Raw genomic sequence first — 25,309 nt, 5'->3', positions numbered from 1 at the left:
GTGGAGATCCGTTCCATGAGGGTCTGTGGATTTAGGCCCCATGCAGGCAGTTTAGTTGCCGGCCTTCACCGCAAGGGCAGTGCCGTGTAGGCTTCTTGGCCAGGCCATCAACTTTCTTCGCCTCCCGGTCGACCGGGAAGGTCGCCTGCTTCGGGACGAAGCTGTGCTGGGCTCCCTCCACAATAGCAGGTTCGGCCTGGGGGTTGGTAGCCAGGACAACTCGCCGAGAGCGACTCTGTAGAGAGACTCTACCTTGCGGGGGGATGCAGACAGGGTGGCCGGGGAGTCCCAAACCTCTCACGATGGTCTGAAGCGAGGGAAGCAGAGGGAGGCAGGGTGGAGTAGGCACCCGCCCGTGCACCGACCGCTTCCACCGGATCCTGAGCTCGTCGTCCGGAAAATGAGCTCGATGTCGAGAGCCCTCGCCATCTTCCGACGTGCTCACTGAGGAGCGAACGTCGTCTGACGGGGAAGACGGCTCAGGGTTGTGCATCCTCTGAGGCGAGGCCGACACGGAGAGGACATCCTCATCGGATGGTTGCCTCGGACGGAGGCAAGGGCTCTTCATCGGGTCCAAGTCAGAGGAGAGGCATCCATCACCTCTGGACTTGGGATCTTGGTCGGACCGGGACGAGGTCGGTCGAGGTGGAGAGGCGGCCCTCTCGTACACGGATACGTCGGGACGATCTGGACGAGGGTGCCCTGCTGAGGGTCTGCTGGATGGGGGTTCAGTCTGGTGAACTCCCTGATTGCTCTGTCCTCCGATACCGACATTGTAGTACCGCCCCGACTGATTGTCGAGGAACAGTCGGTATCTGTTTGTCTACGTGGCGGGTCCTCGTAGTCGTCGTTCCCGGAGTGAGGCGACCGCGTGTTCCGGAGAGAGGGGAACGGTGTCCCCCGTTCCCATGGACAAAGTCCCATGGGGGTGAGGCTGAGTTGGGTGGCGGTCCGTACCGGAATCCGCCGACCTCGGGGGCAGGCTCTGGGTCACCAGGCCGAGCCCCGGAGGCGCCGGAGTGGAGGCGCGGGCCTTCTTGGAAGGGGAGCGCCTCTTGTCCTTCGCCTTCGGTGGGACGGTAGTACCGGCTGATCTTGGGTGTCTTAGCCTTTTAGAGGCAGGGTCACGACCGTCTTGTCGTGATGCCTCTTCTTTCCCGGCCCTCGGGGTCTCTTCCGGGGGAAGAAAGGATTGTCCGGAAGATCAGGAGGACAGCGCCGCTCCTGATGAGGAGGGTCTTGGAGGCCTTGCCCTGTCAGCTGACGGGACGTGGGCCGCTCCTGAAGCACAGCCGGCTCCTTCGGCTTTGGATTGTGGCAAGATACCTTGGATGCCCTGGAGGACGAAGGCGAAGGAGTTGGACTAAGCCTCGGTAGATTCCTCGCATGGGAGCCCTCCGCGGGTCTCTTTGTCGATTTGGAGGCCAGCTCGGTTACCCTCAGTCCCGAAGGTTGTGGGGGCGCTTGGAGGGTTCGTCGGTGGCACTGTGCGGGGGTTTCGAGCCACGGCACCATCGGAGGTGGTGGAAGGAATTGTCCGGCTGGGAAACCACACCACGCTGGAAACGGCGGCCCTCGCGGATGTCACGCTGCACCACTGGCCCGAGAAGATGAAGCAGGGGGCGCGGAGAAGAAGGCGGGACGGAAGACGAAACGCGAACCTCCCTCTTGCAACTTTCCCAGGGCAATCACCGAAGTAAGCCGGGGACTCACGGTTTTTCGGGCTGAGAAGAATGGATCTGGCAGAGCAGAAAGGCCTTGGTTCATGGGTTCTGGCTGAGGCACAACAGGCAGGAAGAGTGCGGGTCTTGGACGGGCGGGCACTTTGCCCCGCAAATGTCGCACTTCTGAAGGGTGCAGGCATTTCCAAGGTCGTCAAAAGCCCGAGGAAATTCAAAGCGAGGTCAACAGTTCTGAGAGTCCGAAGTTACCGGGGGCGGGAGACAAAGAGTGGTCAAAAACAGTCCGAGGTCAGATGAGAAGGATTCCAAATGCAAGCTAAAGCGAGCGAATTCCCTGAAGCAGCTAGCGTGGCGACAAAGGACAATGGGGAAAAGAGCGGGAAGGCAGGGGCCTTATAACGGGGGGGGAGTTCACCGCCAAAAAGTTTCTAGATGTGGCAAGTAACATATAGAAAGCCCTGGTGGCGCAGTGGTTAATGCCTGTACTGCAGCCATACACTCAAAACACAAGGTTGCGATTCAAGACCAGCAATAGGCCCAAGCTCGACTCAGGCTTGCATCCTTCCGAGGTCGCTAAAATGGTACCCAGACTGTTGGGGGCAAATAGCTTACTTGCTATTGGCTTACTTGCTGTTCACCGCTATGATCTTTGGAATAGCGGTTCTAAAATAAACAAATTATTATTATTATTATTAAACTTTGCCCAGTGATTCCAGTAGGTTCCGAGCAGCACTGCGCGGCGCAGTGAAAACCCATTTGTATGATTCGCAGAGACCACGAAGAAGAAGCCCAAGAACGCTTCATGATTCGATGGGAGGAATGGGATGGAAGCCAGAGTGGGAAGCTTTTCACGTACTCTTTCATCTATGGAGTCAAGCGCCTCAAAGTCTGTATGGAGGACCTCGATGTGGAGGGCTTTACCCGTTTGGATCACTTGTTCAGCAAACAAGAAAACGTTATCTGAGGAATAAGGAGCCTTCAGGATCGAGAGGCCCCGAGACTGGTGAATTCGGTTGAAGTCCGATTCAGATTAGTCAGCGGATTCTGATGAGGCTGAGGGAGTCTTTGGACGCGGGATGACTCTCAGTACTGAGATGGATGATGGCAAAGGTCAAGTCAGGGTGGTATATGAGGCCGCCGAAGAGAGACATGATCAGGATGGAATGGTCGAGACTCAGGTGGAGGGTAGCCGGGGTTCAATGATTTGGAGAGGTGGTTGGAAACGACCATCACGGACCTCCGAGGGGTCAAAGGGCAAGAAAAATGTGCCTGAAGCCTTATCAAATATCAGGCCTCGTCTGGAGGGCTCAGGGAAGCCGGAAGAGAGGTCATCGGTGACCTCTTTATCGAGGTAGACAAGGTCAGAAGCCACAGAATGCTGGTCTACTGGCATCACATGGGCATGGGGAAAGCCTTCCCCTTCGTCATTGGAAAGTTGGTAGGATTCCAGTAGAGTCTGGAGAATGTCAGTACGAGACCGAGGGACATTTTGCAGGGATGGACGAACCTGAGGAATTGCCTGAGCACACGGTACTGAGCCCGACTCGGTATTGACAGATTGGATAGGCTCTGCGTCCAGGGTTGGATGGGATTTATTTTTTGCACGTGAAGCCTCCGTGTCTTTTTCTTTAAAGGAATTGTGTTTCTTTTTTTCTGATTTGGAAGAGTCTGAGGATTTCTTCCATTTCAGAGATGACGGCTGGCCAGCTGCATCTTGGTCAGTCTCCTTCTGTTTTTCTGGGGTTGGTGACCCAGGGACAGGAGATAAGGGTTTGCCCTCAGCAGCATTAGCTTTGGCAGGGAACCCAGAGGCAGAAGAAGAGGATTTGCCCTTGGCAGCAGGAGTCTTGGCAAGGAACCAAGAATCGGAGGGAGGGTTAAGGATCTGTGCACAAAGCATAGAATGCAGCCGCATTTCCCTATTCTTCCTGGCTTGTGGGGTGAAAGTCATGCAAGTCATGATGACGTGGCCCTCGCCCAAGGAGCATCTGTTGTGGCTGGGAATTTTCCTTCCACATTCTGTGCACTTTTTAAAAGAGTGTGAAGACATTGTGGAGATTAACAAAGGAGTTGACAGGCGAATGGTCAAACAAGCTGAGTGTTACCGGTAATCAGAGTCCAAAACAAGCCGAATCACTATCCAAGAGAGAAGTCAGAGCCAAAAACGTGGTCAAAATCAAAAGTGAAAGGAAGGTGAAAATTCCAAGCGAGGTTCCTATGCTGTTCACGTAGTGGACAAAAGGAGCTGAAGAATGGTGGGAAGACACTGAGCCTATATAGAGGATGGGCGGAGCTACCTCCAAAAAGTCTTCCCTAGTGATTCCAAAAGGATCTGAAATTGCTCCGCAGGCACAGAATAACCCATCTGTGTGCTTCGCAGAAACCATGAAGAACTACTGTTATAGGTAAGCAACCTGTTCTTTGTGGCCTCTGTGTTTCACACAAGTAGGCGACTGTAAAGCCTACCTGTGGTAGGTGGTTTAGGTCAGTGAAGAACAGATGAAAGTACAGCATGCCAAAGGTGGCATCCACTCTAGCTTTTCAGATCAGCAGTTAGCTGGGCATTACACTGCTCCCTCGGGTTACGAAATTAATTCGTTCCGCGGCCGCTTTCGTAACCCGAAAAGCCTTCGTAAGCCGAATTGCCATAGGCGCTAATGGGGAAAAGCCGCGTTTCGTGCGAAAAAGCGCCGAAAAGCACCAAAAATTTTTTTCGTAACCCGAAAAAACATTCGTAACCCGGAACAATGATTTCCAATGGGATTTTTTCGTATCCCGGAAATTTCGTAACCTGGGTATTTCGTATCCCGAGGTACCACTGTACAACTGTGGTTCAGGGCCTCATCCATTTTCCTATTGAACAAGGCCTCACCATCAAAGGGGAGATCCTAAACTCCGCAGCCGATGTTCTCCTACAGGTCTGTTGGTTGTAGTCAAGTGTAGCAATGTAAAACTACAGTCGGTCCTCCACATTCACATGGGTTAGGGGTGCAAGACCCACTTGAATGAGACACAAAGACGATGAAGAAGAGATACATATTGGAACCTGAGGTTAATCATAGCAACCGAGACAAAGAGTATATTTCACCAATCAAACTTAAAGAAAGAGAGTCCAGGTATGAATATCAAACATATATATATATATATATATATATATACACACACACTTATGCATCATGCAGTCCAACTCTGTGAAAAATAAAACCTTTAAAATCATTGTGCATCCCAGTCAAAATACAACTGTGCCAAAAATCATTATTTGAACATAATTATTTTTAATGAGATATGCTATATTTTGGAATTTGCAAATTATACTTTTTAGACCTGCCACAATTTTTATGAGATGGGCTATACTTGTCATGGTTATTTACAAATAAATGAATAAAATCTACTTCAATGGATTCAGGGTGAGGGAGGACACACCATGCCTCCAAATATGAAAAATATATATTTGGGATATTTTTTTAAAAATTAACAGAAAACAACTATGAAAAACAGATATCAGGATTACAGTGCAGTTCCCTTTGAAATTATTGTAGATTTCATAACTGTAGAGAACTTGGAAGTAGATTGTCAATTGCTCACTTTAAGTAGCTGTCTAAAAAAAGAACTACAGTCAGATTGTACTTAAAGAGATTCATTTGTGGGAACAAAATAATTTCGTAACCCGAGGTAGCACTGTATTATTAAATCTGCAAAATTGTTATTTCCTACTTTTCTATGTTGTAACAAACTTCAAAATGATCACTTACGGTGTTCTGTCTGTCCTGCATTCTCATTTCAAAGGCTGTATGTCTTGGGTTATTGATTGGCTGATGGCTTGATCTATTTCCCCTTCCCAATGGTTGTGGGGTAAACTGTCCACCAGCCATAGAATGTTGCTCCCTCTAAAGTAAGCATGTAAGAATTAGTAGAAATGTTGACCATCAATTATCAGAGCAATCAGTGTACAGAAGTGTGGACATCTAGAATGAATAGACTATCTACCTAAGACTTTATTCTATGTACACTCATGGAATGTATTTATGAACACATATGCAAAGATTACACTCTTATCTAAAGTTTCACGGACTACCATATTCCATTTGACTTATTAACAGAGAAATCTTAAAGCCCTCCATGGCTGTCAAAGGATGGGATAGAAATAGTCTTCTGCCAGTAGAGAGAACTGCCTGTGGGTAGCACTTTTGTTAGAGGGCTATGGTACACCAATGCTTACTGATTGCTATTTAAAGAAATGTTCAAAACAGTTAACAGCAAAGAAATCAGCAGCAGCAGCTACTCCACCACCACCCATTTTATATAGACAAAGTATCTCAGAAGTTATTACTGACATACTTGCTGCCAAAATAATCACAACAACTACAATGGAACTCTTGTTAATTACGATTATGAAATAAAGACATTCAAATAAAAACACAGAAACATGCTGCCTGCTTGTGAAATTCTCATATCTACCTTATTAGGAAAGAAACAGTATAATCTTGAGCATGTTTACTCAGGAATGTTTCATTGACTTCAATGGAATTTATACTCTGATGTGTATTAAGGATTTAGTCTTGCCTCCAAATAAACCCGTTTAGAAATCACTGCAATACATTTTGACCATGATCTAAATTCTAAATGCCATTAACTTTAATAGGAGAGATTTAAGCAACAGGTTCTATATGCACATTTCATGTAAATATTACTAAACTGCTATCTGATTAAAATGATTCCTCCCAGCCTGTCACATATGAAAATCTTCCAGGAAAACCAAATTTGTTCCTACAACATTACCATCTCCTTTAACTGGTAACTTGGTGTCTGAGATTAATTTCACTGTGTCTATAACATCTTTACTAATAAAGATGGCATTACCACCTGAAAGTCTACCATCAGTGGGGCAGGAGATTAAGGCAGTTTTATCTCCCAGATTAGTCTCTGTAGAAAAAGGTAATAATCCAAAACACTTCATATTTACCTTTATTCTTCTTCTTTTGTCCTTCTGTCTTCTTTTGAAATTTTCCTGAAGTAAAGAAGGAAGCTATGTGAAGATCTATGTGCCATATAAAATACATGGAAAATATAAGAAAAATATCTGAAACATTTACCAGTATCTTCTTATGCTGGGAAAATAATATAGCCAAACTGATTTGATTCATATTTGCTACAGTGATTCCAAGTGTGTGATATTGCCCCCTTGAAGGCAGTGGAAATATTCAGGGGGGCGGGGGGAAACGGGGGGGGGGGGGGGGTTCTGTCAAAGGATTGATGTGCAAGAAAGGCAAGGGGAACCAGTGGTCTTTAGGACCATGGTGAGGATGAAGAATTAGAGCACATGGTGGCAGGGGCAAAAAGCAGCTTTCACATCTGCGACCCTGCTTAAGCTTTGTGGGATTTGGATGGCAAACTGGAGCTGTGCTGCTGCTCCAGCTTACTTTCATTGGGCAGGCCAAGAGAAGAGGTAGCTGAAGAAACAATATCTGTGTGGGTTGGGGATGACTTGAAGCTGTGTGGGGAAGGCAGATCCAGGATCAATTCTTCGAAAGAGTCCGCCTCTTTTGGATTGATAGTCCTTCATCGCCAGGAAAAAGCTTTTCCTTTTGCATCTGGTCACCTTGAGAGCAGCAACTGAAAATCTCCTCACCCATGCCAGCTTTTGCTGAGACTAGTATGGGTGAGAGGCTTCCTGATCACTGCTCAGCCAGCTCCTTGGTTGCTGCTCCCAGAATGACTGGGTGCAAAGGGAGCAGTGATTGAGCAGCTAGCTGAGCAGTGACTGAAAAGCCTCTCATCCTTGCAGCAAAGGCTGGTATGGACGAGAAGCTTCTCAGTTGCTGCTCAACCAGCTGCTCAGTCATTGCTCCCTTTGCACCTGGTCACCCTGGAAGCAGCAATTGAGCAGCTGGCCTGCTGGCCTTTTTTTTGTTGTAAGGCTGCTGCAGGCAAGAGGTAACAGGAGGCTTGGGTCGCTGCTATATTCATACATGAGGTAGAGGTGAGATGGGTGTAGCTGAGATACATACCACTGGCTGGCTTCTGCACAAACAGTAAAACTAATATCATGAAATAGACCTTTGGGGGTTGCTAGGGTTGTCACTGAAGAGGAAGTGTTTGGGGACCACCGTGCTATAACCATTTTACAGATTTCTTGCTATGAAACATTACGGATTGAATTCAGAGATGTCACTGAGTTACTACAAGGTCTGTTGCCCTAGCAAAAGTGCTTTCTCAGAGTTAGCAGTTTTCAACTGTGACCACAAGCATGTTGTTGCTTGCACTACTGCTTCAGCAACTGTCAAATCCAATGCACCTATATTAGCAGCGTTCTTTATTTTACTAGCATCAAGTTGGATCTACACCTAAACAAGTAGCAGTTCAAATATCACCATCAACAAAACTGAAACCAAATATATATTACTTAGCAGCCTAGAGAGGCAAAGTCATTTCTAATTATTTTTTTTGTATAATGAACTAAGAAATACAAGAAAATAACCAATGAAGTCCATTGTTTTCATTTTAAGTACATTATGTAAAAACACAAATATAGAGTCATAGATTTGAAAGAGACCACCAGGACTATCCAGTCCAACCCCCTGCCATGTATGAATATACTTTTTACCTCATCATCTTTTCGCTTCTTAAAAATGCTATCTTCAACTTCACCAACAGCTAACATGATCATCTGTACTCTTTGCAGGTTGACATAGCCATTTTCTGTAAGGTATCCCTGTTAAGTGTCAAAACAGGACTGTTAACTATCATTCCTTCTCCTAAAGTAGTTAGTAATTAGATGCAGAGCTCACTTACCCCTGTTTTGTGCACAACATTTTTATATATGTTCACTAAACGATCAATTGCTCCTTCCCTGCAATACAAGGGAGGGGAAAAAAATCAACAATAGCCCTTTCTATAATCTAGCAATGTAGTGTATACATATCATAGTTTTTAAACATTACTTTTAAAATTATAACTCTCTGAATTTAATTCAACTCTCCAGCATTTAATTATTTGGCTTCAAACTGGAACTGATTTCACTAACTGGATTTCTACCCTGTCTCAAAAATCACTCGACACCACTGATGTCAGCTAAACAAAACTATAATCTTTCTTCTATATCTATAATCTATAAAATCCCATCCATACTCTTTTGTGTGAACACTATACGGTCACCAGAAAGTAAGAGGCTAAGAATGGATCACAATCTGTCAGTAAGATGACTCTTAGCTCTGTTATATTTGTCACCTTGTGCCATGCTAGAAGAAATAGGCATCTGGTAAAATCTCTCTTTGTAGAAAATGACCATTCTCAATCACTTGTAGCCTAAACACACACACACACACACACACACACACACACTTTGTTGTTCCATGCCTTCAAGACATTTCTGACCCAAGGCAAACCCTAAGACTATCAGGGGGTCTTCTTCACAGAATGTGTTCGGGGGGGGGGGGGGGTCCTTGCCTTCCACTGAGGCTGAGAGAATGTGATTTGCCCAGGGTCACCCAGTAGGTTTCCATAGCTGAGTGGGGATTTGGACTCTGGTCTCCCAGTGCCCTCATCCAACATACACGGCATGCTACTAAATTAGGGGTAAATTCACCAAGATCCATTCAGCCAGCCACCAAAGACTCAGGAGGGCTAAAGATGTAAGATAAATATATGCAACGCAGACTCAGTTTTTGCATTTTAAAAGCTTTAAATCTGATACACTTCAACAAACAACTGTAGCATATATTGAGTTTGGATCACAGCCAGGATCCAAACAGTGAACAATTAAAATGTCACACTGGTGGGGAATACAGGTTTGGTCTTCTCAAAGAGCATAAAAATCAGCTTTTGAAACTGAAGGAACATATAACGTGGATTCTGAAGAACACAAAAATTGTATTGGACATGCCCAAGCTCATTGGGACACTTAAAATATTCTCTACCTATCTAACTCTTCATTAAATAATATTTCTAGTATAGCCACTTTTTCTTCCCACCACAAACAGAACTATTCATGCATATAACACCTTTTTTCCTTACCTGATCTCTAATGAGGGTAAATGAGGAAGGAAGTCATTCCCCACAAAGAAACACATGAAAACCCAGTCATCAATACTTCTTTCAACATCAAAGGTGAAAGGCAAACTGGCCATTGTTAGTTCTCTTTCCAAATACTAGAATTGTTTTAAGAAGAAAAACAGATTCTGTAAGTTGTATCAGGGCTTGGTAATCAATAATAATCTTGACTAACTAGTGGGAAAAAATCCATCTGAGAATAACTGCCTTCTCCATCTAAACTGTCACTGATGAAAAGTTTAGAGCATAAGTGATACTGCTTCCTATAAACTTGAGTCTGCACAGATGTCTTCCTGGAAGTTAAACAATACCCCCACCTCCTTGCATTATACACAGATTTGTCCAAAACCAGACTCGTCTATCTGAATTCCTATCCAATACAGACATTTCAAAACCCTGTCTTTGGACCCAGCCTAATAAAGAGCTCCCTTAGCACCTCAGCCCATCAGGCATCTGTTTTCAACACCAGAGCTAAGAAGACCACTTTAACTGCCCTGGCTCAATTGCTAGGGAATTCTGCGAACTATACTTTTGTGAGACATTTAGCCTTCTCTGTCAGAGAGCTCTGGTGCCACAATAATAATAGCAATAGCAGCTTCATTTATATACCGCTTCATACCACACTAAGCAGTCTCTAAGCAGTTTATATCGGTAAGCTAATTGCCCCCAACAAGCTGGGTACTCATTTTAGCAACCTTAGAAGGATGCAAGGCTGAGTCAACCCTGAACCCCTGGCTGGAACTGAACTCACAACCTTGTGGTTTGTGAGTAAATGGCTGCAGTACTGGCATTTAACCACTGCACCACCAGGGCTCCTAAACTACAATAAACTACAATTCCAAGGATTCCCTAACTCTGAGCCAGAGCAGTTAAAGCATTCTCAAACTGGATTATCTTTGAAGTGTGTTTTGGACCTTAGTCAGCTTTTAAGACCAGACAGGGAGACTGCTTGTGGTATCCAGAGAATTGTTATGGGGCTACCTCTCTACTTCTCGTGTGGCACTCTCAGTTTAGATATTTGTGACAGAACTGTAATTTTTGACATTCATAATTGCAATTTAATGTTAAATGTCTTTCAATGGTTTATATCATACTGGGTTGTGAAGGGTAGAATAATTGAATAAAAATAAAAATACTCACTTCTCTCAAAACACAAAGGCGAATAAAGATAAATTCTTGTTCCATACCAGGAGGACAGTCTGCAAATTGATCATGCTGCAGAGAGCAAAAATGACATACTAACAGCTTCTCTCATACCACCATCATATTTAAACTTGCTCAAAAATAAATCTCTCAAAATTAATAAGGGTTTACTATCCAAGAAATGTGTTTAGGATTGAAGCTTTACAATTAATTTTATAGCAAAATTCCATGCATGGTTACTCAGAAATAAATCCCACTGTACTCAATACAGCTTACTCTTATGTAAGGGCAGGTTGCTGATCTGTAACTGTAGTTCATCAAGTGGTCATCTGTGAATTCACACAAATGTGTTATCTGTGCTTGCAGTGTATCATTACCCTGACAGAAAATGAAACTTCTTCTTTCAATACCATGAGTACCCATCTATCCAATGTTCCAGCAATTTCTCAAAGAAATTGAGACAAGCCATAAGAACTTCTGGTTCGCTCCCATGCATACTGAATAACTGGCAATGTGTCTGAGAAGGGTAACTGTGGAACAGAACTTCCTACCACAGATCCTAATTTCACAGAGATGGTGTGTAGCCTGTGGGAGAACCTGGACTGCACAGCATCCATGATAAGGGAATATGGTTTTGGATGCTTTAACAACCAATCCATTCCAGTGTCTAACACTTGGCAGAGAAAACCAAGGAAACCTTTTCAGTGTGAGCTGAAGCTCTCTTCTTTTTTTGTGATTCTTTCAAGGCAATAGTACCAAGTAAGCAACTTCAGCTCCAGGAGGTTGTGTTAATGTACAGGGAATCTCCATTGCTGACTCTAACGCTGGCCATACTGACATGGACTCCAGTAAGGAGCGCGTCATATGCACTTAGTATAAGGAAATGGACGGATCCAATGTTGGCACTGAGGAGGATCAAAATGGAACGGAAGACCTCAAAATCAAAGGTTTTGATGTCGAGGACTGGGCCTTCTGGGAATGATGTTCTGTTCCCTGGGAAGTTGCAGACAGTACATGTTCATATAGCAGGGCTTTTAGTCTCACATCTCTATTCTGTCTAGCCTGAGGTGTAAAGGCCTTACAATGTGCTGCTCTCCTAAACAAGGGAGGCAACATAAATGGCCATCCTGGGAATTTTGCCAGAGAAGAAAGTGCACTTTTAAAAGAAGGCAGGAGTTGCCATTTTCAAAGTTTAAGGAAGCTGGTTAAGTAAGCTAAAGAACCATTAACCAAGTACAGTGAGCCCTTGGCTTACGTGGGGAACCCGTTCCAGACCCCCCCCCCCCCCGTAACCCAAATCCCCCAAATGCCCAAACCCCCTTCAAATGAATGGGGCTGGTGCATGTGGCGGCGCGGCGGCGCACATGTGCCACAGGCATACACCCCATTCATTCTAATGGGATGTGCTGCCCCTTGCGCTCTACACGAATTTGCGCGTGAGCTCAAACCAGTGTATAACGCGGGCGCACTGTATGTCACACAGATCGAATAACCATTAAACAATCCAAAATATTATGACTGATAAGACAGTTCAAAAACTAAATACCAAACACCAAAACGCAATCCAAACATGTATATCAACAGACAGACTGAGCTGTCTTTGAGATAAGAGCAGACTCTGAAGTGTTCTTTACATGCTGCTGACACGGCGGACAAAAGTGAACTGAGGTTTTAGGTGGGAAGCGTGCTAATATGGTGCATGAGGAGTGGGTGAGACTATTGCCAAAACACTTATGTAAGAGCTCTAGACGTTTCCAAATGGTACACTGCGTAGGTGCAGATAACTCATTTGTGTGATTCACAGAGTCCACAAAGAAGTATGCTTAGTTATCATATCCTTGTTCCAAATACATGCCCAGTCTTGCTACTCTGATTCTGATTTATTGTAACCTTACTCTATTTGTGTCATAATGTTTATATGCATTTTGTACTTAGTGTGAGATAATTTCTGCCCCTCAACACCCTACCTACAAGCCCCATAAACTGTTAAGTGTTAAATTCATCACCATGCATACCTCAATACAATCCTGCATATACACATAACAGTATCAAGTTTTGTTTTAACTATGATTTGTTGAACAAGCCAGAGTCACTCTTCTATACAAACACAATAATTAGAGCCTAGTTGACCAGTCCCTCATTTGGTCTCCTTCTGCCTCTTCTGCCACTACTTAGAGTCTCCCAAATGCTCTAGGGATGGGAGTGGCTTCACCACATCACCAGCTCTTTCACAATATTTGGTCAGCTGGACAAACAGGACATGGAACTCTCAGACATATTCAGCAGATCCGACACAAACCAAACAAGCTTACAACTCCCCCTTTCCCTTTCTTCTTAGACCTTCCCTTCAGAGGCTTAAATTCTGTTTTGGTTAACTTCTTCTTGCCAGCAGAAATGGTAATTGAAAAGTAATATAACCTATAGTAATGCAAATACATACACAACATTTTCATGTAAAATATTACTGCCTCATCAGAGGTTATTGTAAATGAGTATATTCCTCATTTTATACTGATTTGTCCTGCTCTAACAGATGTGGCCATGTAGTTATCATATCTGGCATGTATATTGTGGGGAGGAGGAGTATGTTTAGGATGTGGGCTTTATTCTGTTTTGTAGTGAGTGCCTGACTAATAAAAGCTAAGCCTTTTTAGGATTTACACCGCAATACAATCAGGAAAACTTGCAAATACAGCAAAAAGGTCAGCAATCGACCTTTTGTTTCCTTTAAAGATATATCGTTTTGTAGTATGTGGGGATAACAAGTCAGGGCAGACTGCTTAAATGATTAGTCGTTATCATTGGGGCCTCCAGATCTTTATCCAGCATTGACAATGGTCAGGGATCCTGTGACATAGAGTCTAAAACACTTGGAAGTCCAACATTTGAGAGCATTGTCTTAAACTAGCATTATGTTGTTAGTGCAATTCTCAGTAGATACCTGTAGTTTTTCCTCTCATACCAAACAGCAGAAAAAATCCTAGGCTGAGATGGGCAGAATGATTAAGGGGTGGGTTGAACTTGGAAAGAAGACTGTTGCCAGAAATAATAAGAAATTAAAAGTTTAAAACTTTTGTTAAACAACAGCAAGCATAACTTAACTAAGAACAAGAACAACTTAGCTAAGAGCAGCTCCTTTCTGCCATCCACTTTTATAAATTGGCAAGAGGCTCCAGTAGAACACAGATAGAAAAATAGGAATAAGCTAAGATAACAGGTTTAGTTATACTAACAAACAATGGTTAAAGCAAGCCAGAATTTGTAAACCAACCTCTAATTAAAGTAAACTGACGAAACCCAAACTCAAACACAACCCATGTTTTGCTGACCTTGGTTCAGATGTTGAAACAAACCACAACAAAACTTAACAAATCTTGGCTTCAACAAGATAATGTATACTTCTTTGAGTTCCTTCACTTTCAAATATTTCACAATGAGATTTCTTGCTGTCCTTGTTGCCTCCCTACCATGTAGGTTAGGTTGAAATATAGTAATTTAGCAAGGTCAGGCAGTGACCTGTATCACTGAGGTAGAATCTGAAAAGCTCTCCCACATCCTAATTTTCACTTTGCATGCCACACTAGCTCTCACAAAAAGAAAGAAGGTGAACTGTTTAACTTACCTCTCCTTGTTTTTCTTTTGGCAGACCTTGACAGTCCTTAACCTCATGTCCAAACTGGTTGCAAAGACCACATGGCTTCGGCTTATTGGGCTTAAATTCTTCTCTTATGATAGTAAAATTTGGTTCATGTGTAGCTAATCCAAGCATAATGAGGTCAGCTACAAAAGAATTGAAGCAAACCTCAAATATTAACATTTTCTTTGAGTAAAGAGCTACAACAATGGCTCAGATTAGATGATTCTCAGAACCTTTGGAGTTGGGAACAAGTAATAAGTTTGTAAGTTGCCTCACTCTTTTACACACAGTTTACCAAAGTCAAAATTGGCAAATTCTGGTTAAAAGTGAATAAACAATGAAGAGAAAATGTGTGACTCTGGAGGTAATCTTATTCACAAGCCTTCAGGCTATGGTTTTTAAAATAGTTTAAAAATTTTTGGTATCAATCAGGTTGCTATCTGGGTGGACCCAAAGAAAAACAAAATAGAACTATATGAGCCCTAGTGGCACAGTGGTTAAATGCCTGTACTGCAGACACCCACTCACAAACCACAACTGTGAGTTCAATATCAGCCAGAGGCTCCAAGTTGACTCAGCCTGGCATCTTCCTTGGCTCACTAAAATGAGTACCTAGCTTATTGGGGGCAATTAGTTTATACATTGTAAACTGCTTAGTACATCAGTAAGTAGTATAGAAATGTACTTGCTATTACTATTTAAAAACAGACTTAAAAACATTTTAAATGTTTTTTTCTTCAGCACTGAAGATCTTGCAACCATATAAATTGAAGAATATAATCTAGAACAGGTGCTAATTGCTGCCACCTTTGGATTGTGGCCAAAGAGTAGGGGACTGTATACTTGAAAAATGTATAATGGAATCATGAGTCACACATTTCTCAAACCAAGGGATTTCTTTGGAACCTAAAAGATTAGCCATCTCTTCAAGAGCTCTCTACACCATCAATGATATAGCAATAGCAAGTACATTTCTATAGCGCTTACCAATATACGAAGCAGTTTACAAAGTGTAAGCTAATTGCCTCCAAAAAGCTGGGTACTCATTTTAGTGACCTTGGAAGGATGCCAGGCTGAGTTGACCCGGAGCCACTGGCTGGTATTGAACTCACAACCTTGTGATTTGTGGGTGAGTGGCATTTAACCAGTGTGCCATCAGGGTCTGAATAGCGATGCATATAGAAAGTAGCAAAAGAGAAATTCTTCCACTGATCAAGTGGGCCAAAACTGCACTGATCAAAGCTGCAAATTAACATACTACTCAGCTTATTAAAACTTAGCCAAAAAGCTAAAACAAGTTTATTTCTATAGGGAAGGAATATGGTTAAAGACAGGATAGGAATGGGAACTAGATTTTTCACAAAATGAAGACATTTTAGAGATATTTAAGTTACACAAGGATCATAACATTTCTTTCACTGGTGGTTAATGTCTGAAAAACTACAAAAAAAAAAAAAAAAAAAAACCAAAAAACTCAGCCCTCAATATTGTGTAGTTTTGCTTCAGAGAGTCCACAAATACAGTCAACTGCCTGCATTCTTGAGGAGGTTGTACAAAGGCACCACCTTTATGCACCACTGCCACTATCTATAGTATCTAGTTGTAATTGTTAGTGGAGGCAGTGAGTCTGAGAGCTTCCCCTAACCCCATTCTATAGACAAATGCATAGGGACCACCACATGTATGACCCATGTCACAGTTATCAGTTCTTAGGACTAGGATCTGAACAAGCCAGATAAAGGATGTAATTTAAATGTATGGAACAGAACAGGAGGAAGAAACAAGACTAGACCCAAAACATTTTCCAGTAAATTTTACTAATCTCAGCAATCTATCACTGGACTGCAGCCTGCATTAATATGATTTATCAACAGTATGTACTCAAAGCACAGTAGTACACATCGTTTTTTCTTGGGTGACACATATCATTCTTTACTTATGAGATAGAACAATGAAAGAAGAATTCTATGATGGACTTACCATCAGCGCCACATAAGCAGTGGTGAGTATTTGGGTCATGATTTGGTTGAGCTAAACCAAAAGAAAAAAGATGTAAACTATAAAGATCTGGTTATTCTCAGATATTACAAAAGGTACTTTGACTCATTTACTATTCATCTGTAGTACTGAACAAGATGACATTATATTTTTAGCTGTAGTCTTGGAATATTAGATAGTAAGACAGGCAAATAATGAAACTGAAAGGTAAAAAAACAACAGGCCTATATAACTCCTCACAAGAACACAGAATACTTTAACATATCAGCACTTATCACTGTCAAATTAATTAATGCACAGTATACTTTATCACTCAATTTGATTCCAAACTCATGTAGGGAAGCAACCATGACATTAGTCCCAAAGAGATCTAAATCCTATTAGTTTGTCTTAACTAGAATAGATCCATTGCACCAATTGTTGAATAGTGAGTCAACAATAGTGAAGTAAATTCCATTGGTTCAACAGGTTTATTCTAGTGGGGGTTGGCAACAGGATTCAGGCAAGAGTCTTATGTAGATTTTCATTTTTTAAAATCTACATCACAGCAAATAACACAAATTATAACAGCAGTGCTGTCTGGCTACCCAACAGACAGTTCTTTCTAAAGCATATACCCACCCTTCCTTCCTAGAGTTTATACTATGCCCTTTAACTTTTAGTGGCAGTCAAATGGGGGGAGGGTCTTTCACCAGCTGCTGGGCCTAGGCATGATGAAGCTGTGCCCGTTTCTTCTCTTTTTCCTCCAAGGCAACAGCAATGGCACACTGGACATTATTGGCATTATATAAGAACACCCCAATAACACTTATTATCTGGGTCTTACAAATATAAAATGTATTTAAAATTCAGTTTAAACTATGAAGTAACAATATCATAAAACAATTTGCAATTTGAAAGTTTCCAGTAGAGGAAAGAATAAAGCTAGATGACTAAAATTTTCACAACACAAATAGAGTTTGTTCCAGACCGGCAAACAAGTCAAGCCAGATTTGTCAGAAGATCAATGAAAGCTAGCTAGCATGTAATTATCATGAAAAGGACAATGGAAAGGTCTCTTTAGGAAGTACTGCACAACTTGGTTCTAAATGTCACGAAGCCGCTTTTCCTTGTATCTCTCTGCCTCACTTCACCTTGTGGGGCAACCAATCATGTAGGAGGATCTCATTATTCTGAGAGGGGGAACTCTTTTTGGGCATCATGGTCCCAAGTGGCTAAGAACTTTAAAGGCTAAAACCAACCCTTAGAACTAGGCTTAGAAAAGGACCAAGAAAAGGACCAGGAGCTAATGCAACCAATAAATACCTCTGTAGTCATGAATTCTAGAATCATAGAGTTGCAAGAGACCTCAAGGGCCATCCAGTCCAACCCCCTGCCATACAGGAACACACAATCAAAACACTCCCAACATATGGCCATCCAGCCTCTATTTAAAAACCTCCAAAGAAGGAGACTCCATCAACTGAACTGAACAGAACTTCTTCAAACCATTTCAAATGATCTTATAATACTTTTTTCTCTTTTTATCCTAATATATGACTGCCAATTAACTTAATAAATACAGCGAGTGAGAGAGAAGAGCAGCAAACACTCTAGAGTTGTCTCCCTCCACCTTATGCCTAGATGTACAGAGAATATAGGTTAGGTTGGGTCAAGCTGCTGTAGAACTTCTTGCATGGTCTTCCACCAAAATAAAGAACTTGGGGAATGAATACTCCAAAATCAACTGTTTATTATTTCATTTCAGGGACTTTTGGTTTTACAAAATTTTCTCCTCATATTCTATGTGATTGTTTGAATTTTTTATATTTCATTTTACATCTTTAAAAAACTAATATGTACGCATACCATTACAATATTTATCTTTTGACTTATTGGTTTATACACATTATGCATCTGTTTCAGCTATCTACTCTGCATTTTAAAATATTCAGAAAAATATTATTCACATCCAATTGCCTTGATTGACTATACAGTGGTCCCTCTGGATTCACGGCCTTGGCACTTGTGGTTTTGGTAATTTGTGAGGCCAAGTGCCGTGGCTCCTTCCCCCCACCTTCCCTTACCGGCATCTTCTCCCCGACACTGGGGACTTTAATTGGAGCCCAGGTGGCTGGGGTTTGTGACTGGCCCCAGCAGCCATCAGGACTCTTTCCCAGGAGCACTTGGAGCCTGGCGTGCGCATGCCCCATCCGCTCTGCCACAGCCAATTGATGTTTCAAGCGCCCATTGACTGAGATGGAGGGGCGGGGCGTGTGCACCCTGGGCCCCAAGCACTGCTGAGAAAGAGATTCCTGATGGCTGCCCAGGCCGATTACAAGTCCTGGCAGTCCGGGCTCCAATTAAAGGCCCCAGCGCTGGGGGGGGGGGTGGGATGCCGGGGAGGAAGGGAAGAAATTTCACTTCAAGTCCCATTGTCTCCAATGAAGCCATTGGATACAGTGGGACTTGAATGCAAAATTTTGGATTCATGTGGAGGTCAGGAATGTATCACCCGTGAATCCGGAGGGACCACTGTAGTCATATCAGTAGATTACATTTAGAAATAATATTTATTACCTCTTTGCCTTCGTATGTAATCCATGATTTTGTGTTCACCTTCACCAGGAGCACTAGCATCTGATAAAATAACCTATAAATGAGGAACAAATAAACCATACATACATGAAAATTAAGCAAACACTTTTATTTATTTATTTATGTCAATGGCATCTGTTTCCCCCAATTAAGAATGGAAGCACACCTTCTACTTTCATCTTTCACATAGATATACATCACTCTTAAAAATATTCTGGCATCTTTCTTGCAACTACGAGACAGTCTAGGTCAGTGATGGTGAACCTTTTAGAGACCGAGTGCCCAAACTGCAACCCAAAACCAACCTATTACTTCAAAGTGCCACATTCCTCTGGCTTTCTAGGTACTAACTCTGGCGACCTCTGTACTGGGGTGACAGCACACGTGCCCAGAGAGGGCTCTGAGTGCCACCTCTGGCACCCGTGCTATAGGTTCGCCATCACTGGTCTAGGTGTTCAAGTCTCTTGTTCCAACTTTGTCTAGCAAGTCACTGATGAAAACGCAGTTACCAGCTGATATTTCTATGATTCCCCCTATGGAGCAGGTAGCATGAGGGAATCCTCATTTTTGAGATTATGTCACTAGGGCTTCATTGCTCAAAGGGAGTAAATTGCAGAAACCTTTCAAATGAAAGCTTAATTTTCCCAAATCACCTTTTCATAAACAGATAAGTAAGTTCTGGCACCCAGCTTCCCTTACCCTTCACATAGAAATGGGTTTGTTGATGATGGGGTTTCAATTCTGGGATCTGAAAGGGAGAGAAATCCACATTCCACTGGGTTCAGGCAAGCCATGTTGAACTCTTAGGGATTTTAGCTTAGGCTTGAAGGATGATGGAACTATTGCCCTTCAGATGTCCTCCCCTGCTAGTAAAGGATTATAGGAGTTCCAGTGCAACAACTGGAAGCCTATACACTCATCCCTCCATATTTGCAGCTTTGATATTTGTGGCTTTGATTATTCACAGGATTTGATTAATATGTTCTCTCTAGCAATATCTAGATCCTCCAGTGCAACTCTATGGTCAACTTTAACTAAAAGTTGCACTGAGCGACCTAGAGATTCCGAGAGAGAATACTCTACTAGGCATTTGTAGCTCCTCTAGTACAGTTCTATGGTCAGTGTCTGTCGGACGCTGACCACAGAGTTGCACCGGAGGACCTAGAGATTCCTAGAGAGGTGTCCTCTCAGATAAAAACATGGTGTTTTTGTTATCTTCTGTTTTTCCACATTCAATGGGGTCTTGTGCCCCTAACCCTAGTGAATATGGAGGGACAAGTGTACATTCCCCATCACCCCATTTTACTTATACAATTAGATGAAAACCTTTGAAGCTCCTAAACAAGAGCTTAGTATTAATGTACAGTTACCTCAGCTTTAGGGAAAACTTGTCTTTTGAACTCACGTACACCAAAAAAGTATGCTGGAGAACTAGCATGAAGAATAGAAGTAGTTTAGACATAATAAGACCAAAACTTACGGTCAAATTCTTCCATCCTGGATCATTGTTTAAACGATCAGCAACATAATAGCGAAGACATTTGGCAAGATTGTCCATAAATTCTGTTCCCTAAACAACAAAAATGCAGGACATCACCATTATCATTATTATTGGTGGGCAGGCTATATATTTGAGTCATTATTTTTAATTCCAGGAGTCCAGAAATTGAAGCCAACCATTGACAAAGCAATGGGGGGAAGGGAAGCAGGTGAACTACATAGAAAACAACAACCTGGGGAGAAGAGCCAGTTGTACTTAACTGTTATACTGCAAGTGGTTCTGAACTAGAAGCTTTCTCCTCCCTCATTAACTTTTCCCTCCTTTCCGAGCTATACCTGCATACACAACCTTTTTTTTACCTGTCTCTTACTGTCACTGCTGGCAGTGTAGTTATGCAAGCAAAGAAACCCAACAGGATCTCTGCTTAGACTTGAGACTAAAATTCAAAACCAGCCTCCATCTTCCCTGTAATCTATGAAACAAACAATGGACTATACTGTCAAGAGTCACTTGTTCACAACCTTTATCCCCAAACTTGTAATATTGCTCTGACATTGGCAGGGAAATTTTTTAAGATGTCTAAAAATAGTATATAAACATTTTTTTACATGAAATAAGTGTAATAGAAATTCTGTCAATAACTTTGCCAGGTCATGCCCTACATGTAAAAGTAACAGTTAAAATATTTTTAAAATAAGTGTAATAATTACTGTATATACTCAACTATAAATTGACCTCATATGTAAGTCGAGGGCTGGTTTTGAGACCAAAATTATGGATTTTGCCATGACCCATTGATAAGTCAAGGGTAAAATTTCAGTGTGTGTATGTGTGCCGGCGGCAAAGAGGGACTCTAACTGAGGCTTTTTGTTTCAGTGTTTCAACTTTCATTTCAGCTTTCACTCCCCAGACAGTGCCAGTGCTGTGGGCCAGAGAGGGTCTTGTTTGTTTAACAGTAATCAATCACCCAGGACTCTTTCTGTTTGGCTCAAGAGAGAAATAAACTGCTCTCCCCACAGCATGGGGAAATCTGAAAGAGTTGCTATCACATTATCATACTGTCCCATAAATAAGTCAATCTGGGATTTTTGGCCTTAACTTTTGGGCATATATTTTTTTACTTATAGACAAGTATATACACTACTTGTCTGTATAAATGGCAAGTGTTAACAAGTTATTTGTTTGGCTAAGCATCAGAACTTGGGTGTGGAGGTAGACTTCAGTCTATCATGTGGTTTGGACTTCAACTCCCAGAAGCCTTAGCCAGTTTGATCAATAGTCAACAATTCTGGGAGATGAAGTCCAAGACACTGGGAGGACCAAAATTTGGGAATCACTGAGCTAGACAGAAAACAAAATTCATATATGTTTGACATGAATTCCTTATGAGAGACAATATGCATAATGGCCTACAGGATGAACAGTCTATAAAAATAACATGCCTAGACTATGTAATGTCTATGAATAAGAGAATATTCCTAGGCTGTAGATGTCTATGTGATATGATTATCTTCCCCAAGGAGAGAGTAATCGCATAAACTAATCGTTTTACTTCATCAGTATATAAAAGAAATAAAGCTACATTGTTATTTTCTCTTTGCATATAAAATTCCAGAAAGTCCAAAACATAAAAGAGATTCTTAGGGAGAACGTTGATGTCAATCTGCTTACCTGACAATACTTCCGTTTACAACCTTGGAAGGTAGATATATATTGACAAACACAGAAAACTTTCAATTCCTAAACTGACAGGTGGGGTGAGAGATCCAGGCTGGGATCTTATGATACAGGATTGGTTCCATTAAGAAATTGGGGGGGGGGGGGGGGTGGGAGGGTTCTTAACAAGAAAAATATCTACCTTGTATACATTTCAGTAGAGATTTTTTTTTAATGTTATGATAGCCACAAAACCTACCCCAAATGCTCATCTGCAAGATCCAAAGTGCAATTAGGACCTTAAGCTAACTCTCACTACTCTCTTTATTACTCTCTAGTTCTTCATTTTCCTCCTATTCCACGTGACATATTCACTCTAAGAGCACCTTCTCCTTGTCCATAAAATAAAAAAGTCACAGTAAAGTTAATCCTTGAATCAATGTTACAAGCTTCCACTGCAAGTTCTTTTCTAAATAGTCATCTTTCAAAGGTCCTAGAAGTCTGCAAAGCTGTTTGTTTTATAGTTCTTCCTTTAAATGTGCAAACACTGTTCCTCCACTTTAGAACTTAAATACATAAGAATACTTACAGGGGTAATGCAGTTGCTATCAAACCTTTCTTTTACTTCTTCTGGGGGAAGAAATCCACCTTAAAAATAGCATAGCAGGATTAAAAACTATGTAGTTTGACAAAAAATGATTATGGTAGTAAAAAAGAGAAATATTCCACAATGTATAATTTTAAAGAGCTTTGTCCATAGCTCTCTTATGAGAATCACAATTTGTACCAATCAAAATGTTGCTATTATCACAGTCCTGTGCACGTTTACTGAAAATAGGATGGCATAGAATTACAACTGCAGAGTTTTAATTATGTAGTATAAGAATTGCACTACCTTTTACTTTATATATTTTATTCTGCTTCTGTTAGTCACAAGGACAGGCAAGGAACTATATAGGCCTAAAGCTAGAAATCATACTCAGCAGCTTTTCTGATTTCATGATCACTACTTTCAAGCATGTTTTCACCACTGTGAGGGCTAGAAGCTGGCTTTTTTTTAATGCATGACTGAATTATGTACCCAATATCACACTGTGAAACTTTTCTATATTCCTAAAGAGTCTCAGAATATACACAACCTGGAAAAATGCAAATTTAATCTCATTCATACAAATTTAAGTACGTTTGGATCAGATGTTTTCTTCTCAAAGCTAGCCACTGCTATCTACAATATTAGTTTGTCCACATTTGCCTGAATATGTGTAGGGATAAAACTGGGGATGGAGACACGAGTTCATGTGTAAGTCCCATTCCCACCCCCATGTCCCCTGAGCACCCAAGAAGGTAGATTTTCATGTATCAAGCATTAGGTCTGAAGTAGACTCTCTGTTCACATTCAGATAATATGGCTGGGTTCCCACTTAAAGGACTACTGTAACTTTCTGTTGAATGCAGTACAGAATTTATTACAGAATAGTAAATTACTTCCAGCTGCTTGGATAATGTCAGAAGGCAGTGATTATGCACTACCCACATCATCCCCCAAGCTTTACATAAATGCACCCAAAGGGTTAAGTATTTCACAAGATGCAACTGTGTAATTCATCTATAATTATAGTTAACAGGTAGGAAAACTATTTTATTACTGTTGCTTCTGTTTTAGATATATGTATAAAATGTGGTTGTGTTTAATTCAATAAAAATGATTTTTTTAAAAAAAGGAAAGCTATACACCTTTCCTCAAGATCTCTTCTCTTAGTCTCTGCTTCTCTTCTGCACTTTCTACTCCTTCCTTTGATGCTCTGAATCTTCTTGATCTTTGCTGGTTCATTTTTGCACGGGGAGCCTAGAAGATCAGAATCAGTGTTAACAATGTAAAGAATGTCTGTTTTTTAAAAAAACTTAAACCTAGTTTTCATGCTAGTATTAAATCAGAGAAGAATGTACAGTATTACATCAGAGAATATGTCAGTTTATATCCCAAGCACATGCTGTTGAGAATCTTTTAGCTGGAATCTCTTGAAGATAATAAAAAGAATGAAAGGAAAACTGATGTTGTTACTGACATTCTCTCCTGCAATACCATCTTCAAGAAACTATGCATCAATTTTATATGATTCCACAATAAATCATCTGGGTTTTAACCTTTTGTTGCCCAGACTAGTGCAATCGCAAGATAAAACAATCAAACTATGGCTTTCTCAAATATTTTGAACTTCGGAGACCAGAAAAATCTAATCAGCAACATGTAGACCTCAATATCTACACCAAATGCTGTTTTCCCTTGGAAGTCCCCAATACCCCCTTTTGCACAAAAGCTTTTGTGGACAGTTGCAACCTCTACACAGTTAACATACCGATAACAAACATTTCCATACTAACCACTCCATCAATTGCCATGTAGAGAAGTCGTCTTGGCCTCACAATGTTGAAAAGCCTATCAATATACTCAAAAATGGCCACCATCATTTCATCTTCATTTTTTGGTGCTGGCCTGTAATGTAAGACATTGGGTAAATACTCCAAATACCTAAGACAGACACACTGCATATTTAAGTGTGAAACATACTCACTTGTCCTCAGGATGTGTACAAGGATGGATGATACCATTCATATCCAAATACAAGTTATCAAACTCCACTTCATTAGGGTTCGGCTTGCTGGTGTCAACTGGAATTTTGACACCGTTGCATTCTTTTGGCTGCAGAGAAGGAATGACAGGTGGTTTTTAGAGCCTGGCATTGCAGTCCATTCCAAAATAAAGCTTAAAAACAATATTCATGGAAAACAGAAAGAAATGTGAAAGGGGTGGGGGGAGGAAATAGGGAAGGCAGACTAAGATTTATGATCAAAAGCAAAGATCTCGCCACTTTTCCCCAGGAATCTTTTCTTGCTTACTCTAGCTCCAGAACTATAGTAGATTTTGCACTACACCTATGAAAGCTAGAAACCTGTCATTTTTTTTATTGTTACAATTTAACAGTTAGAAACACAGAATCACAGTCCAAGCCTCTGCCAGTGGAGGAATCCACAGCTAAAGCATCCCTAAAATGTGGCAAGATAATA

General features: G+C 41.6%; 1 protein-coding gene across 1 annotated transcript in view; it reads right to left on the bottom strand.

Annotated features, from left to right (window-relative positions):
• Window positions 1-24,941, bottom strand: part of XRN2 (5'-3' exoribonuclease 2) — a 125,897-nt gene extending 100,956 nt beyond the window's left edge. Inside the window, exons 1-14 of the mRNA XM_042461436.1 lie at window positions 24,817-24,941; window positions 24,626-24,737; window positions 23,978-24,089; window positions 22,833-22,891; window positions 20,567-20,656; window positions 19,069-19,141; window positions 16,492-16,542; window positions 14,497-14,654; window positions 10,872-10,946; window positions 9,696-9,829; window positions 8,475-8,532; window positions 8,287-8,394; window positions 6,646-6,690; window positions 5,435-5,569 (exon numbers count right to left, since the gene is read on the bottom strand). Coding sequence (XP_042317370.1) covers window positions 5,435-5,569; window positions 6,646-6,690; window positions 8,287-8,394; window positions 8,475-8,532; window positions 9,696-9,829; window positions 10,872-10,946; window positions 14,497-14,654; window positions 16,492-16,542; window positions 19,069-19,141; window positions 20,567-20,656; window positions 22,833-22,891; window positions 23,978-24,089; window positions 24,626-24,737; window positions 24,817-24,857 — 1,251 coding nt within the window. The 5' untranslated portion in view covers window positions 24,858-24,941. The remainder of the gene's footprint in view (window positions 1-5,434; window positions 5,570-6,645; window positions 6,691-8,286; window positions 8,395-8,474; window positions 8,533-9,695; window positions 9,830-10,871; window positions 10,947-14,496; window positions 14,655-16,491; window positions 16,543-19,068; window positions 19,142-20,566; window positions 20,657-22,832; window positions 22,892-23,977; window positions 24,090-24,625; window positions 24,738-24,816) is intronic.
• Window positions 24,942-25,309: the final 368 nt, after the last annotated feature.

Source organism: Sceloporus undulatus, chromosome 4, assembly GCF_019175285.1.
Source record: "Sceloporus undulatus isolate JIND9_A2432 ecotype Alabama chromosome 4, SceUnd_v1.1, whole genome shotgun sequence".
Lineage (NCBI taxonomy): Eukaryota > Metazoa > Chordata > Lepidosauria > Squamata > Phrynosomatidae > Sceloporus > Sceloporus undulatus.
The sequence above is the reverse complement of the archived record's forward strand: the minus strand, read 5'-3'. Positions and strand labels throughout refer to the sequence as shown.